We start from the raw sequence: 16,018 nt of genomic DNA on the forward strand, positions 1-16,018 counted from the left end.
CAAACAGCACCTTCGTGCGTTTTGCCAGCAGCTCTTCGCAATTCTTCAAGCATTGCGCTGTTTGACTTCAAGCCTATCAACTCCCAAGATTAGGCTGGTGTAACCGATGTGAAATGGCTAGCTAGTTAGCGGGTGCGCGCTAATAGCGTTTCAAACGTCACTCGCTCTGAGACTTGGAGTAGTTGTTCCCCTTGCTCTGCATGGGTAACGCTGCTTCGAGGGTGGCTGTTGTCGATGTGTTCCTGATTCGAGCCCAGGTAGGAGCGAGGAGAGGGACGGAAGCTATACTGTTACACTGGCAATACTAAAGTTCCTATAAGAACATCCAATAGTCAAAAAGGTATATGAAATACAAATCGTATAGAGAGAAATAGTCCTATAATTCCTATAATAACTACAACCTAAAACTTCTTACCTGGGAATATTGAAGACACATGTTAAAAGGAACCACCAGCTTTCATATGTTCTCATGTTCTGAGCAAGGAACTTAAACGTTACCTTTCTTACATGGCACATATTGCACTTTTACTTCCTTCTCCAACACTTTGTTTTTGCATTATTTAAACCAAATTGAACATGTTTCATTATTTATTTGAGGCTAAATTTATAGTATTTATGTATTATATTAAGTTAAAATAAGTGTTCATTCAGTATTGTTGTAATTATCATTATTACAAATAAAAATGTAAATTTAATCGGTATCGGCGTTGAAAAATCATAATCGGTCGACCTCTAATCTCCGTATCTTCTGGGGTCTCTGCTCTCAAGACAAGTGGTGATCTCCCCACATCTCCTGGGGTCTCTGCTCTCTCTCATCAATACAAGTGGTGAGAGATCTCCACATCTCCTGGGGTCTCTGCTCTCTCTCAAGACAAGTGGTGAGAGATCTCCACATCTCCTGGGGTCTCTGCGCTCTCATCATACTCACTATCTACATGTTTTACAGAGATTGAAACACTACTGATGTATAAGTGTCTCTCTTTCTGTGTGTGTGTGTGAGATACGTGGCTGTCTGCATTAATCAGATTGCTCTGTTTTTTTTGCCTCGCTCCTCTCAACATCTGTTACTCTTCATGTCACTCGCAGGAGGCAAACTACACACCCCAATGCCCCTATTAACATTGGCACAGAAATCCTCCCCATAATCACTGCCTGCTGCTCTTTCTGTGCCTTGTTGTGTTAAATCCTTTTGCTTGTCAATCATCACGTTGAAATGGAGCCAGGAAGATGTACAGTACATATAAGTATTCATCCCCTTTGGATTTCTTCACATTTTATAAAAATAAAGGGAACACTTAAACAACACAATGTAACTCCAAGTCAATCACACTTCTGTGAAATCAAACTGTCCACTTAGGAAGCAACACTGATTGACAATAAATTTCACATGCTGTTGTGCAAATGGAATAGACAACAGGTGGAAATTATAGGCAATTAGCAAGACACCCCCAATAAAGGAGTGGTTCTGCAGGTGGGGACCACAGACCACTTCTCAGTTCCTATGCTTCCTGGCTGATGTTTTGGTCACTTTTGAATGCTGGCGGTGCTTTCACTCTAGTGGTAGCATGAGACGGAGTCTACAACCCACACAAGTGGCTCAGGTAGTGCAGCTCATCCAGGATGGCACATCAATGCGAGCTGTGGCAAGAAGGTTTGCTGTGTCTGTCAGCGTAGTGTCCAGAGCATGGAGGCGCTACCAGGAGACAGGCCAGTACATCAGGAGACGTGGAGGAGGCCGTAGGAGGGCAACAACCCAGCAGCAGGACCGCTACCTCCGCCTTTGTGCAAGGAGGAGCAGGAGAAGCACAGCCAGAGCCCTGCAAAATGACCTCCAGCAGGCCACAAATGTGCATGTGTCTGCTCAAACGGTCAGAAACAGACTCCTAGGATGAGGGCCCGACGTCCACAGGTGGGGGTTGTGCTTACAGCCCAACACCGTGCAGGACGTTTGGCATTTGCCAGAGAACACCAAGATTGGCAAATTTGCCACTGGCGCCCTGTGCTCTTCACAGATGAAAGCAGGTTCACACTGAGCACGTGACAGACGTGACAGACTCTGGAGACGCCGTGGAGAACGTTCTGCTGCCTGCAACATCCTCCAGCATGACCGGTTTGGCGGTGGGTCAGTCATGGTGTGGGGTGGCATTTCTTTGGGGGGCCGCACAGCCCTCCATGTGCTCGCCAGAGGTAGCCTGACTGCCATTAGGTACCGAGATTAGATCCTCAGACCCCTTGTGAGACCATATGCTGGTGCGGTTGGCCCTGGGTTCCTCCTAATGCAAGACAATGCTAGACCTCATGTGGCTGGAGTGTGTCAGCAGTTCCTGCAAGAGGAAGGCATTGATGCTATGGACTGGCCCGCCCGTTCCCCAGACCTGAATCCAATTGAGCACATCTGGGACATCATGTCTCGCTCCATCCACCAACGCCACGTTGCACCACAGACTGTCCAGGAGTTGGCGGATGGAGCATGCCCAGGTGTTGTAGGGAGGTCATACAGGCACGTGGAGGCCACACACACTACTTAGCCTCATTTTCACTTGTTTTAAGGACATTACATCAAAGTTGGATCAGCCTGTAGTGTGGTTTTCCACTTTAATTTTGAGTGTGACTCCAAATCCAGACCTCCATGGGTTGATAAATTGGATTTCCATAGATTATTTTTGTGTGATTTTGTTGTCAGCATATTCAACTATGTAAAGAAAAAAGTATTTAATAAGATTATTTCTTTCATTCAGATCTAGGATGTGTTGTTTAAGTGTTCCCTTTATTTTTTTGAGCAGTATAGCTTGATTAGTTAAGTATTCACCCCCCTGAGTCAATTCATGTTAGAAACACCTTTTGGCAGCTGTGAATCTTTTGGGTTAAGTCTCTCTTAGAGCTCTGCATACCTGGATTGTACTTTCTTTTTGACTTCAATTCTTCAAGCTCTGTCAAGTTTGTTGTTGATCATCACTAGACAGGTATTTTCAAGTCTTGACATAGATTTTAAAGCAGATTTAAGTCAACTGTAATTGGGCCATGCATTAACTTCTATGTGCTACGTGGGACGCTAGCGTCCCACCTGCGGGACACAGCCAGTGAAATATCAGGGCGGCAAATTCAAAAACAACAAAATGTCATAATTCAACTTTCTCAAACATACAACTATTTTACACCATTTTAAAGATGCACTTCTCCTTGATGTAACCACATTGTCCGATTTCAAAAAGGCTTTACAGCGAAAGCAAAACATTAGATTATGTTAGAGTACATAGACAAAAATAATCACACAGCCATTTTCCAAGCAAGGACGTGTGTCAATAAAACCCAAAACACAGCTAAATGAAGCACTAACCTTTGACGATCTTCATCAGATGACACTCCTAGGACATTATGTTATACAATACAAGTATGTTTTGTACGATAAAGTTCATATTTATTATCCATAAACATCATTTTACATTCGCGTGTGTCATGTTCTTAAAATGTATTCCCACCAAAACGTCCGGTGAATGTGCACATAAATTTACAAAAATACTCATCATAAACGTTGACAAAATATATAACAATTATTTAAAGAATTATAGATGGACTACTTCTGGATGCAACCGCTTTGTCAGATTTTAAAATAGCTTTACGGAGAAAGCAAATTTTTCAATATTCTGAGTACATAGGTCAGCCATCACAGCGAGCTATACAGACACCCTCCAAGTTCAGGGCAACCTAAACTCAGAATTAGTATTAGAAATATTCTCTTACCTTTGCTGATCTTCGTCAGAATGCACTCCCAGGACTGCTACTTCCACAAGAAATGTTGTTTTTGTTCAAAATAATACATATTTATGTCCAAATACCTCCGTTTTGTTTGTGCGTTCAGAGCACTATCCAAAGGCAAAATGCGCGAGCACGGTACCAGAGATGAAAAGTCAAAATGTTCCATTACCGTACTTAGAAGCATGTCAAACGCTGTTTAAAATCAATCTTTATGGTATTTTTAACGTAAAATTGCGATAATATTCCAACCGTACAATAGCGCATTCATTCAATGAGAAAAATAAGGAACGGTGCGCTCGCGGGACCGAGCATAATCCATCCGTTTGTTGCCAGGCAGTCCACTCAGTGACTGAGCTCCTATTATCTGCCCAGTAACAGGAGCAGGCTGAAACAACTTTCTGAAGGCTTTTGACAGCTAATGGAAGCCTTAGGAAGTGCAACGTAACCCCCACAGATACTGTAGTTTCGAAAGGGACTAGAAAGAACTACAATTCTCAGATCCTCCACTTCCTGGTTGACTTTTTCTCAGGTTTTTGCCTGCCATATGAGTTCTGTTATACTCACAGACACCATTCAAACAGTTTTAGAAACGTCAGTGTTTTCTATCCAAATCTACTAATAATATGCATATTCTAGTTTCTGGGCCAGAGTAGTAACCTGTTTAAATTGGGTATGTTTTTCATCCGGCAGTGAAAATACTGCCCCCTAGCCCAGACAGGTTAACATTCACTGTCTTGGTAAGAAACAGCAGTGTAAATTTGGCCTTGTGTTTTAGGTTATTCTCCAGCTGTAAGGTGAATTCATCTCCCACTGTCTGGTGGAAAGCAGTCTGAACCAGGTTTTCCTCTAGGATTTTGCCTGTAGTTATTTACATTCTGGGGGTTTTATTCCTGAAAAATCCCTAGTCCTTGCCAATGACAAGCATACCCATAACACGATGCAGCCACCACCATGCTTGAAATATATAGAGAGTAATAATCAGGAATGTGATGTTGGATTTGCCCCAAACAACATGCTGCATTCAAAACAAAAAGTAAATTCCTTTTGGCAAATGTTTTGCATTATTACTTGTTTAGTGCCTTGTTGCAAACTGGATGCTTCTTATTCTGTACAGACTTCCTCCTTTTCACTCAATCATTTAGGTTAGTATTGTGGAGTAAATACAATGTTGTTGATCCATCCTCAGTTTTCTACCATTCACAGCCATCTGTTAATGTTTTAAAATCAGCACTGGCCTCATTGTGAAATCCCTAAGCGGTTTCCTTCCTCTGCTGGCTTCTCTGTTAGGAAGGACGCCTGTGTCTTTGTAGTGACTGGGTGTATTGATACACCATCTACAGTGTAATTAATAACTTCACCATGCTCAAATGGATATTCAATGTCTGCTTGTTTTACCCATCTACCAATAAGTGCCCTCTGCGAGGCACTGGGGGGGGGGACCCTGGTCTTTGGTTGAATCTGTGTTTTGAAATGCACTACTCAACTGAGGGACCTTACAGATAATTATGTGTGTTGGGTACAGCGATGAGGTAGTCAAAAATCATGTTCAATACTATTATTGCACACAGTGAGTCCATGCAACTTATGTGATTTGTCAAGCAGATTTGTACTCCTGTATTTATTTAGGCTTGTCATAATAGGGGGTGAATACTTTTATATAACCATACACATTTTTACAAAAATAACTTGATTTTCTTTTCACTTTGACATTGAGGGTAATTTGTGTTGATCAGTGACAAACAAAAATCACTATTTATATACATTTCAATTCCACTTTTAATGCATCAAAATGTGGAAAAACCTAGGTGGTGGGAGCTCTTAAGTTATCCATTGTATATAGTCTCTCTGAAGACTGAGTAGTGGGGTTATGTTCCAGGGCATGTCTTTTTACTCCACAACTGTGTGTATGTGTGCACACAGCCATACAGTAACTGAAGGCACAAAACATTTGAGTATTATCTTAGATCCAGTGTGCTCTGTTACTTCGTGTATCTTGTGAAGATTACTACTAGTCTGCCTCAAAGCTCTGACTCTGACGTGTTCTGACAATCCCAGTCATCATGTATGTACGGTGCTGGGGGGGATGGCAATGGGATCATTTGGTCATTTCAGAGACATGTAAGGAGAGGGGGAAATTCCCCATGGAACTTGCAACTCAGCCCTTTTCATTTCTACATTTTCAAAAGATGTCACATCTTGAGTTTTGCACTCCCGTCTCTCTCTACATGCACATATGACCCTGAGATAAACAAGTTGAGTTGTGAGCACCGAGGAGAATGTGTTCTACTTCAGTGGTTCCCAACCAATGTTCCCTCTAAGCTGTGAGTGTGCCCGCAGCAGGAGAGCGCTGAAGAAATATCAGCCCACGGTGACAAGCACGAGATTGAACTTCACTCAACTTTCTAGAGTTTTCCCTGTTAACTCTATCAATGTTTCTCTTTTACTGTTGAGTTAACACTGTCAACGTTTCCCTTTACTGTGGCAACCAACGTTTCCCTTTACTGTGGCAATCAACGTTTCCCTTTACTGTGGCAATCAACGTTTCCCTTTACTGTGGCAATCAACGTTTCCCTTAATTGTGGCAATTGTGATTGAATCAGCGCAATATTAGCCACTTTCAATGAAACAAAACGAACTATGCAAGAGATTTTGTTGTAGGTAGGAGTAGGATTCTATTGGACACAACTCAGCATGTACTCGACACAGACCGGTGTGGTATAACCAATCCGATCTGCAGTAGGCCTATATGCAAATAGACCATTGCCATATATGGATCTGTGTTTACGACTGTGGTCGTGAGTAGATGTGCTTGTTTTGAGATCAAAGCAAGAACTGCATATGTTAATAGGGGCATTGGGGTGTGTAGTTTGCCTCCTGCGAGTGACATGAAGAGTAACAGATGAGCGAGGCAAAAAAACAGCAACCTGATTAATGCAGACAGCCACGTATCTCACACACATAGCCACGTGTGCACATTTTGTTCATATCTTTTGCTAGTTAGTGAGTTATTAGCCCAGTTAGGGAGAATTTGTAGTCAGCAATAGGGGAGTGATTTGCTTCCTACGAGCACAAAATGTGTACATTTCTAGACATCTTTAATAACGACTCGGATTTAAAGATTTTATCTTTTTTTTTGTCTTCCATTTTTATATTTATTTTATTTAACTAGGCAAGTCAGTTAAGAACACATTTCTTATTTACAATGACCGCCAAACCCAAACCTGGACGACGCTGGGCCAATTGTGCGCCACCCTATGGGAATCCCAATCATGGCCAGTTGTGATACAGCCTGGAATCGAACCAGGTTCTGTAGTGACACATCTAGCACTGAGATGCAGTGCCATAGCCTGCTGCACCACTCGGGAGCATAGTTGTATTTTGAGACAGGCTTCAATAAGCTAAGTAGCCAATAGGCAGGGGGTAACATAATGTGTCTGATTCTCTGTAATAATGGTATGGGAATAATAATGCATTTTATTTTGTAAACTGGTTTCTTGCATCAAACAACATTTTCAGTAATCTCCTTGTCTGAAGGACAAGTGGATAAACAGGTTCATATCAAGCCCTACATGTTTTTATCAAAAGCCTCATGGAATGTAGGTCTACATTTAACCACACATTGGCTGCTACTGTAGGCTGAATGATAGAGCAGCTATTTCCATGTTAAAATGTTATAGGATGCACTTTCTCCATTGTTTCTGATGGTAGGCCACTCTGATAGGCCTACATTATGATCACATAACCACAGTAGCCTACTTGGCCACTGTTAAAACTGTAACTTAAAGTGGAGACAGCCTCAGTGTCACAGTTAGCGCGTGCTGGAAGTTGCACAGAATTTTCACAATGTTCAAGTTTGCGCTCAGCAGACCTGAAATTTGCTCAGGACCGTAAAAAATGTGAGGGTTGTTCCCAACCCCGGTCCTCGAGTATCCCCAACAGTAAACATTTGTTATTGTAGCCCCGGACAAACACACCTGATTCAACTTGTCACTAATCATCAGGCCCTCAAGTAGGTGAATCAGGTGTGTTTGTCTGGGCTACAACAACAATGTGTTCTGTTGGAGGTACTGGAGGACCGGAGTTGGAACCATTGCTCTACTTGAACAAATCATTGATAAGGAGCTTCACAATACAGCAGCGCTGTATCCTATTTCAGTGTTAAAGGACAGGTCCACATACCTTGCTGCCACTATAAAAATGAGCCACTTGTTAACACTGAATGATTGTCTGACTGGGGATATTTGCACAATTCTCAAGGTTATTGATTGACAATACTTAGGCTAAGACAAGATGCAAATACTGAAAATCCCACTGCCTCTTCAGACCGCCTACATTCAACTAGGCCTGTTCTTTAGAGTTTAATGTCAACAGTCCCCTTAGACAGGGCTGTGTTAGAATGGCTATTTTTGAGACCGAAGCCTGATATGGAAACAGTGGAGACGACAAGGAGAGGTATTGTGGCAGGGACAGGCTGTGGCTGACTTCGAGTGTCTCAGTAAGAGACCTGGGCCAGAAACAGCTCTAGATTTGTCCATTTCTAGCAGGGTCACTGGTCTTGAAGTGAAGGGGAAGGGGTGCTACTGAATCTAAAGTGTTCTTCCAGTTGACACCTTGTGTGCATGTGTAGCAGACAGACAGTAAATGCTGACTTAGGGAAGTTAAAACTAGGGCTGGGCGATATGGACCAAAAGTCATATCCCGATATATTTAGGCTGAATATCGATATAAGATATATCCCAATATTTTTTCCACAAAGTGAGAGCAAATGTTCAGTCAAAGCCAGATATGACACGTCTCAAGTAGTTTTATTGAAAGCGGCTATTTCAGTGAACAGTTGAAAAATCAAATGAATAAATAATAAACAGGGCTCTTCACCTGGTTCAGATTAAATGCTCAGATGTTCAAATAACAATAACATATTATATATTTGAGAAAAGTCCATTTTTTTTTAGTTTGACAACTTTAAATGGCTTATTAAAATCAAATGACAGATTTCTTCTCCTTTCTAACAAATCCACAGATGCAAATAACGAACATTACAAAATAATAAAATATGACAAACCCTAGTAAGGGCAGCAATTATATATAAATAAAGAACAAAATAAAGTGCTCAGTTTGAGGAAATGTTTTTTAAACATCAGCCTGAGATTACCATTTGCTTTTTGTTAACTCAATTTCTTATCTGAACAGCCTCAACCAGTTGCACAAGAAACAGACTATCAACTCAATAAACATTTCCCCCCTCTTTTTTTACTTTGATAAACAGTAATGCTGTCTTGAGGTAGACATTAGGCACAATGCGGGAAAATGAAGTTTGCAGTGAGCTTTGTTTCGGGGCTGGAGCTTTTTCGGGTTGTCGACGGCTTGCGGCTGGGGCTTCTGCAGCGCGCAGTTTCACACACTCTTCGTATTGCAGTTTGTGCCACTGTTTTAGGTGGTGAAAAAGATTTGTAGTGCTTCCACCCCTGGCTGTAACTTTTTTATGGCACTGCCTACATATAACGGGATTTTGTTGCTCATCTGATACTTTGAATCCGAACCATCTCCAAATTACTGAGCCAATGCTTTTTCTTTTACTAACCAATTCCTCCTCAAAACGCTCCGCAGACGCTGTTGCTTCCTCCATGTTTGTTGAAGTGTCTGTTCCTGCCCCTCCCCTCCCCTCCCCTCCCCTCCCCTCCCCTCCCCTCCCCTCCCCTCCCCCCTCTGTGAATGAAAGAGGGGCGGGGAGCAGCGCAGAGAGCTCCGGGTCTGCAGCTTGCTTGGAGCAAGGATCAAAGCGCAAATTTGAACTATATCGATATATGCGAAATGGTCTAATTTCATATCACATTTAAAATATATCGATATATTTTTTATATCGATATATCGCCCAGCCCTAGTTAAAACACAACCTTCTACCTAACTCCATTCAGTTGAACCCGTATTGCAGTATTTATACAATAGTGTGTAGCCTAAACATAGAACTAGCTTTTTTCCCCCATGGTCAAAATAAATTCACAGAAGGGTTTTGGTTACTGTGGAAATACCAGGTACTCTTCCTACAGGTACTGATACCTACAGTTTTTGGTAAAATAATGTGTGCGCCTTCCTGCGGGTCCTAGCTAGTTTGTAGACAGGCAGTATAAACAGTGGCACAGCAGGTTAGATTGAATCTGGCGCTCCTCCACGGTCAGAGATGGGAGAGTTGCAGGGAGTTATTTCTGTACAGGGCTCTGTCTGGGCTCAGGATGTCTGATCTGGGTCACAGCATGGAAATATTCTCTTTTTGATGATGGGAAAATAAAGTTGACTGCATGTGTGATTGGCATGATGTGAAGCCAAGCACGGTTTTAGAACGTTGTGTTCTATTTGCTGTAATGAAGCAATGGGCCTCCTGATTGCAATGCATTGCTTTCCTGCAAAACCTATTGGAGCTCATCACTGTTGCTACTGTTCTCGCATCTCACGATATATATATATATATATATCTGACTGATATATATGTGTGTGTGTGTGTGTGTATGTATGTATGTATGAATGTATATGTGTATATATGTATGTGTATATATATATATATATATATATATAATATATATATATACTGAGAAATAAACATGGCAGAGGCATCAAGGCCCCCAGAAGGGTCAGGGTTGTTTTTTCTCTCTCACTATACAGTAAATGTAATCACAGGTGAGTGGGTTGCATGCAGAATGACAGAGAGATGCTGAAGCTAGGTTAGCATATAGGCTATTGTCAGATTTGGTATTTTTTTTAAATCTGTAAAATGATATCCTTGGTAAAAAAAAAGTGTTGACGTTTTGAGCAAAAACATTTTACTGCACTCAAACTAGCAGCCTGGTTTGCTGGGACGGGGTCTTTAAACTGGCCCGCTAGTGAGTCTTGGTGGCATACAGAGAGCCTGCGCTGATTCCCAGTCAGTGCAGAGAGGGAGAGAGAGTAGTACACCAGCCTATTAGAGGATGGGGAGCCAACACCACCACCGTCTAGGCTCCGCCCAGTCCCCAACAACTAGATGTTCTGCTGTTCATGGGAAATGGAAAAGACAGCCAGCGACGTCTGTCCATCTTAACTCCTCCACATTTTACTAGATTGGTTGAACAGTGCAGAAGATAACCTCTCAGCAGTTTAAAAAAATATCTATATATTTTTTATTTTATTTATTTGTCGGTACCAGTATTTAGGGGATCAGGTGTTTTATTTTACACCTGCAACATTAGGTTTCCACTGTCGAATGAAGCACACTAGCTGCCATGTAGCAAGTCCTCCTCATTGTGAGAACCCCAAAGCAGCGTTTTGATTTAGGATTTGTTGACACAGGATGCCATTGGAACACGGAGTACTCATTGACATCGTGGGGACCTTCCCCTTAAAACACCATGGTAATATTTCATCAGCCAAGCTTGTGGCAGATCTGCAAGTGGTGGGGATGGAGGCTTGATGTGCATCATGGCTACTGCAGACTGTATCCCTCGTCTCCGACCGTCCGTACGTCGGTCTCCTCCTTCCGGTCGTCCTTCCCTCCCATCTCTTCCTTCCCTCCAGCTTGCTGAGGTGGAATAGGAGCTCCTGGATGCCCCTCTAGAGGCAGCAGTAATAATATGACCACAGCTTTAACAGGGAGGCAGGCCCTCATCTCATTGAGAAATAAGGAGGAGCCCTGTGGACTAGTTTCACCTTCCTCCCTGGAGCTGCAGGCATCAGACATCAACAGGAGATTTGAACGATCCAGCAGATACACAACTACAAGTAGCCTCTGACACCTTTTACTGTTGGGCAGTCAACCCTCAGTGGCACATGGACCTCTGCAACATTCCTACATCCTGGGACCTAGTTAACCGTTCCTTTACATGACACTTTCAAATCCTCCGATGAACAGGTTGTTGGACCCCAGGAGGATTTGAAAGTGTTTTGTGGGCTAGCTACAGATATTTTTGTATCTTTAACTGGCATTGTTTGTGCAATGAGGGCTGGGTTATACGCTGCGACTTAGTTCAGTTTTTGAGGGCATCTAGGCTTAATGAGAATTATTTAAAATCCTCATTGTAATCTGTGTTTTTAAGTGCTTTTTGCAAGTATCTGACTGACTAATTCTGAGACAAGCTGGGCATTAAAGATAGAGTATGTGTTTATGTAATAATGAATTCCTTATTCCGAGTCGGGCTGAATCTCAGCTGCACTTAAATAACTGACTTCAGTATCAGCTATGACAGGCGGATTTCAGAAGTCCCTATGGGCCCTAGTCAAAAGTAGTACACTATATAGGGACTAGGGCTCTGGTCAAAAGTAGTACACTATATAGGGACTAGTGTCATTTGGAAAGCCATCTCTACGTTTACTGCTGCCTAGCAGAGCTGACAACACATCTGGAACTCTAGTTCAGGTTTATTTAGCTAGTGATCACATTTTATTAGTCATATGCGCCGAATACCATAGGTGTAGATCTTACAGTGAAATACTTACTAACCAGCCCCTAACCAACAATGCAGTTAAAAAGAATAAGAGATACAAGTAATTAAAGAGCAGCAGTGAATAACAATAGTGAGACTATATACAGGAGGTACCGGTACAGAGTCAATGTGGAGACTATATACAGGGGGGTACCGGTACACAGTCAATGTGGAGATTATATACAGGGGGGTACCGGTACACAGTCAATGTGGAGATTATATACAGGGGGGGTACCGGTACACAGTCAATGTGTGTGGGCACCGGTTATTTTAGGTAATATGTACATGTAGGTAGAGTTATTAAAGTGACTATGCATAGATGACAACAGAGTAGCAGTGGTGGGGTGGGGTGGGGGGGTGCACTGCAAATAGTCTGGGTAGCCATTTGACTAGATCTTCAGGAGTCTTATGGCTTGGGTGTAGAAGCTCTTTAGAAGCCTCTTGGACCTAGACTTGGCGCTCCGGTACCGCTTGCCGTGCGGTAGCAGAGAGAACAGTTTTGAGGATCTGAGGACCCATGCATAATCTTTTCAGTCTCCTGAGGGGGAATAGGTTTTGTCGTGCCCTCTTCACGACTGTCTTGGTGTGCTTGGACCATGTTATTTTGTTGGTGATGTGGACACCAAGGAACCTGAAGCTCTCAACCTGCTCCACTACAGCCCCGTCGAAGAGAATGGGGACGTGCTCGGTCCTCTTTTTTTCCCTGTAGTCCACAATCATCTCCTTTGTATTGATCACGCTGAGGGAGAGGTTGTTGTCCTGGCACCACACGGCCAGGTCTCTGACCTCCTCCCTATAGGCTGTCTCATCGTTGTCGGTGATCAGGCCTACCACTGTTGTGATCGGAAAATGTAATGATGGTGTTGGAGTTGTGCACAGCCACGCAGTCATGAGTGAACAGGGAGTACAGGAGCGGGCTGAGCACGCACCCCTGAGGGGCCCCCGTGTTGAGGATCATCGTGGTGGATGTGTTGTTACCTACCCTTACCACCTGGGGGCGGCCCGTCAGGAAGTCCGGGTTGCAGTTGGTGTTTAGTCCCAGGGTCCTTAGCTTATTGACGAGCTTTGAGGGCACTATGGTGTTGAACGCTGAGCTGTTGTCAATGAATAGCATTCTCACATAGGTGTTCCTTTTGTCCAGGTGGGGAAGGGCAGTGTGGAGTGCAATGGAGATTTTCATCATCTGTGGATCTGTTGGGGTGGTATGAAAGTTGGAGTGGGTAACCACAGTGGTGTGATGTGAAGGTTGAGCTGGGGTGTTTGGGGTCTGCGTGGTTAATTCCCTACACACACACACACACACACACACACACACACACACACACACACACACACACTACAATTTGATTTTGAATCACCAAGGTAGTTGCAGCAGGGGGAATCCAGACTGTTTAGCCCAGGCCAGCAGAATCCCAGGGCTGACAGAACACAGTGCTCTGAACCTACAGATTGTTCTACAGTACCCAGCCAGGTTATAGTGTAGCAGAATGATCCATTCACCTTCTCTCTCCCTCTCTTTCTCCTCTTCCTCCTATTAGATATCTGGAGTCTTGGTGTGATCCTGTTCATGCTGGTGTGTGGACAGCCCCCCTTCCAGGAGGCCAACGACAGCGAGACCCTCACCATGATCATGGACTGTAAATACACTGTACCCACCCACGTCTCCAACGCCTGCAAAGAGTGAGTCCCGCAGACACACACGCAGACATGTACACGCATCCTAATTAACAAGTGTTCTCCAGAACAGATGCTGACCTCTGTCTTTCAGCCTTGGTTATGTAACAGATGAGCTGTAAACATCTGAATAGGAGCCAGACCTCTGACTACCACATCTCTCCTTTGTGTTAAGCCTGAACGTCTGTCTGGACGCCAGTCAACACTCTGTGGTCTGGAAGGTTGCCAGTCAGATCTGTGCACATCCAATCATTGGCAGTTCACTTTTCTTCAGGCACTTCTCTGAGCTTCCTGAATCAGGATGGTCCTGACAGATAAATATGTCTGCTGCTATTCCCATAGCTTTGGATTGACCCCGGGGTTGATGCTTATCGCTGTAGATTGAGTTCTAGTTGAATTCAGGGAGGGGGGTAATAAACAGAGCCAGTGTTTGACTCCAGTAAATGGTCATGTCTCTACTAGCTACTCTCATTGTTTATCTTTCCATCTCAGTATTTTTAGACTCAGGAAATGTGCTGCTGCTATCTTTTTCAGCTGAACAAATGATCTACTGTGATTTTATACTGTAGGCTAAATGAGGACTGCACCGCCACATAGAATATAGGCCTGACAGCCCTCCATTTACTCTCTGAATTTACTGTCGCTTTCTAGCAAAGAATGACAGCAGTTTATTTGTCATATGCACATGATAAGTGTAGGGGAGAGTCCATCTGCTCTGTTTGAACTAGACCGCAGTCTGTAAAGACCAGGCCCGGTACTGTGTTCCCCAGCAGAACAGACCGTCTGTAAAGACCAGGCCTGGGTACTGTGTTTCCCAGCAGAACAGACGTCTTACTATGTTCCCCAACAGAACAGACGGTCTGTAAAGACCAGGCCTGGTTCTGTGTTTCCCAGCAGAACAGACCGTCTGTAAAGACCAGGCCTGGTTCTGTGTTTCCCAGCAGAACAGACCGTCTGTAAAGACCAGGCCTGGTTCTGTGTTTCCCAGCAGAACAGACCGTCTGTAAAGACCAGGCCTGGTTCTGTGTTTCTCAGCATAACAGACCGTCTGTAAAGACCAGGCCCGGTACTGTGTTTCCCAGCAGAACAGACCGTCTGTAAAGACCAGGCCTGGTACTGTGTTTCCCAGCAGAACAGACTGTGTGTTTTGTCAAGCCGTGACTGATGATGATGATATTTTGGCTCCTTGAATATCCAGTTCCTTTCCTCCCGTCTCTGCTATACTAAATGTTTATATGAGTGTCCTCCTTCCTTGATTATTCAGATGTCTGCCTTGATTCAATCTTCACAGTCAAATGAAATGAACAGAGAGTGAAAAGAACACTCACAAGCTCCAAATGGAATTGAATATGGAACATGTCTATAGAGTTGTGCTACCTATCATTAGAATTGAATATGGAACATGTTGTCTATAGAGTTGTGCTTCCTATCATTAGAATTGAATATGGAACATGTTGTCTATAGAGTTGTGCTTCCTATCATTAGAATTGAATATGGAACATGTTGTCTATAGAGTTGTGCTACCTATCATTAGAATTTAATATGGAACATGTTGTCTATAGAGTTGTGCTACCTATCATTAGAATTGAATATGGAACATGTTGTCTGTAGAGTTGTGCTACCTATCATTAGAATTGAATATGGAACATGTTGTCTATAGAGTTGTGCTACCTATCATTAGAATTGAATATGGAACATGTTGTCTATAGAGTTGTGCTACCTATCATTAGAATTGAATATGGAACATGTCTATAGAGTTGTGCTACCTATCATTAGAATTGAATATGGAACATGTTGTCTATAGAGTTGTGCTACCTATCATTAGAATTGAATATGGAACATGTCTATAGAGTTGTGCTTCCTATCATTAGAATTGAATATGGAACATGTTGTTTATAGAGTTGTGCTACCTATCATTAGAATTGAATATGGAACATGTCTATAGAGTTGTGCTACCTATCATTAGAATTGAATATTTAACATGTTGTCTATAGAGTTGTGCTACCTATCATTAGAATTGAATATGGAACATGTCTGTAGAGTTGTGCTACCTATCATTAGAATTGAATATGGAACATGTCTGTAGAGTTGTGCTACCTATCATTAGAATTGAATATGGAACATGTTGTCTATAGAGT

General features: G+C 42.9%; 1 protein-coding gene across 1 annotated transcript in view; it reads left to right on the forward strand.

Moving 5' to 3' along the window:
* Window positions 1-16,018, forward strand: part of LOC106598871 (SNF-related serine/threonine-protein kinase) — a 69,515-nt gene that overhangs the window by 17,974 nt on the left and 35,523 nt on the right. Inside the window, exon 3 of the mRNA XM_045719078.1 lies at window positions 13,745-13,886. Coding sequence (XP_045575034.1) covers window positions 13,745-13,886 — 142 coding nt within the window. The remainder of the gene's footprint in view (window positions 1-13,744; window positions 13,887-16,018) is intronic.

Source organism: Salmo salar, chromosome ssa05, assembly GCF_905237065.1.
Source record: "Salmo salar chromosome ssa05, Ssal_v3.1, whole genome shotgun sequence".
Lineage (NCBI taxonomy): Eukaryota > Metazoa > Chordata > Actinopteri > Salmoniformes > Salmonidae > Salmo > Salmo salar.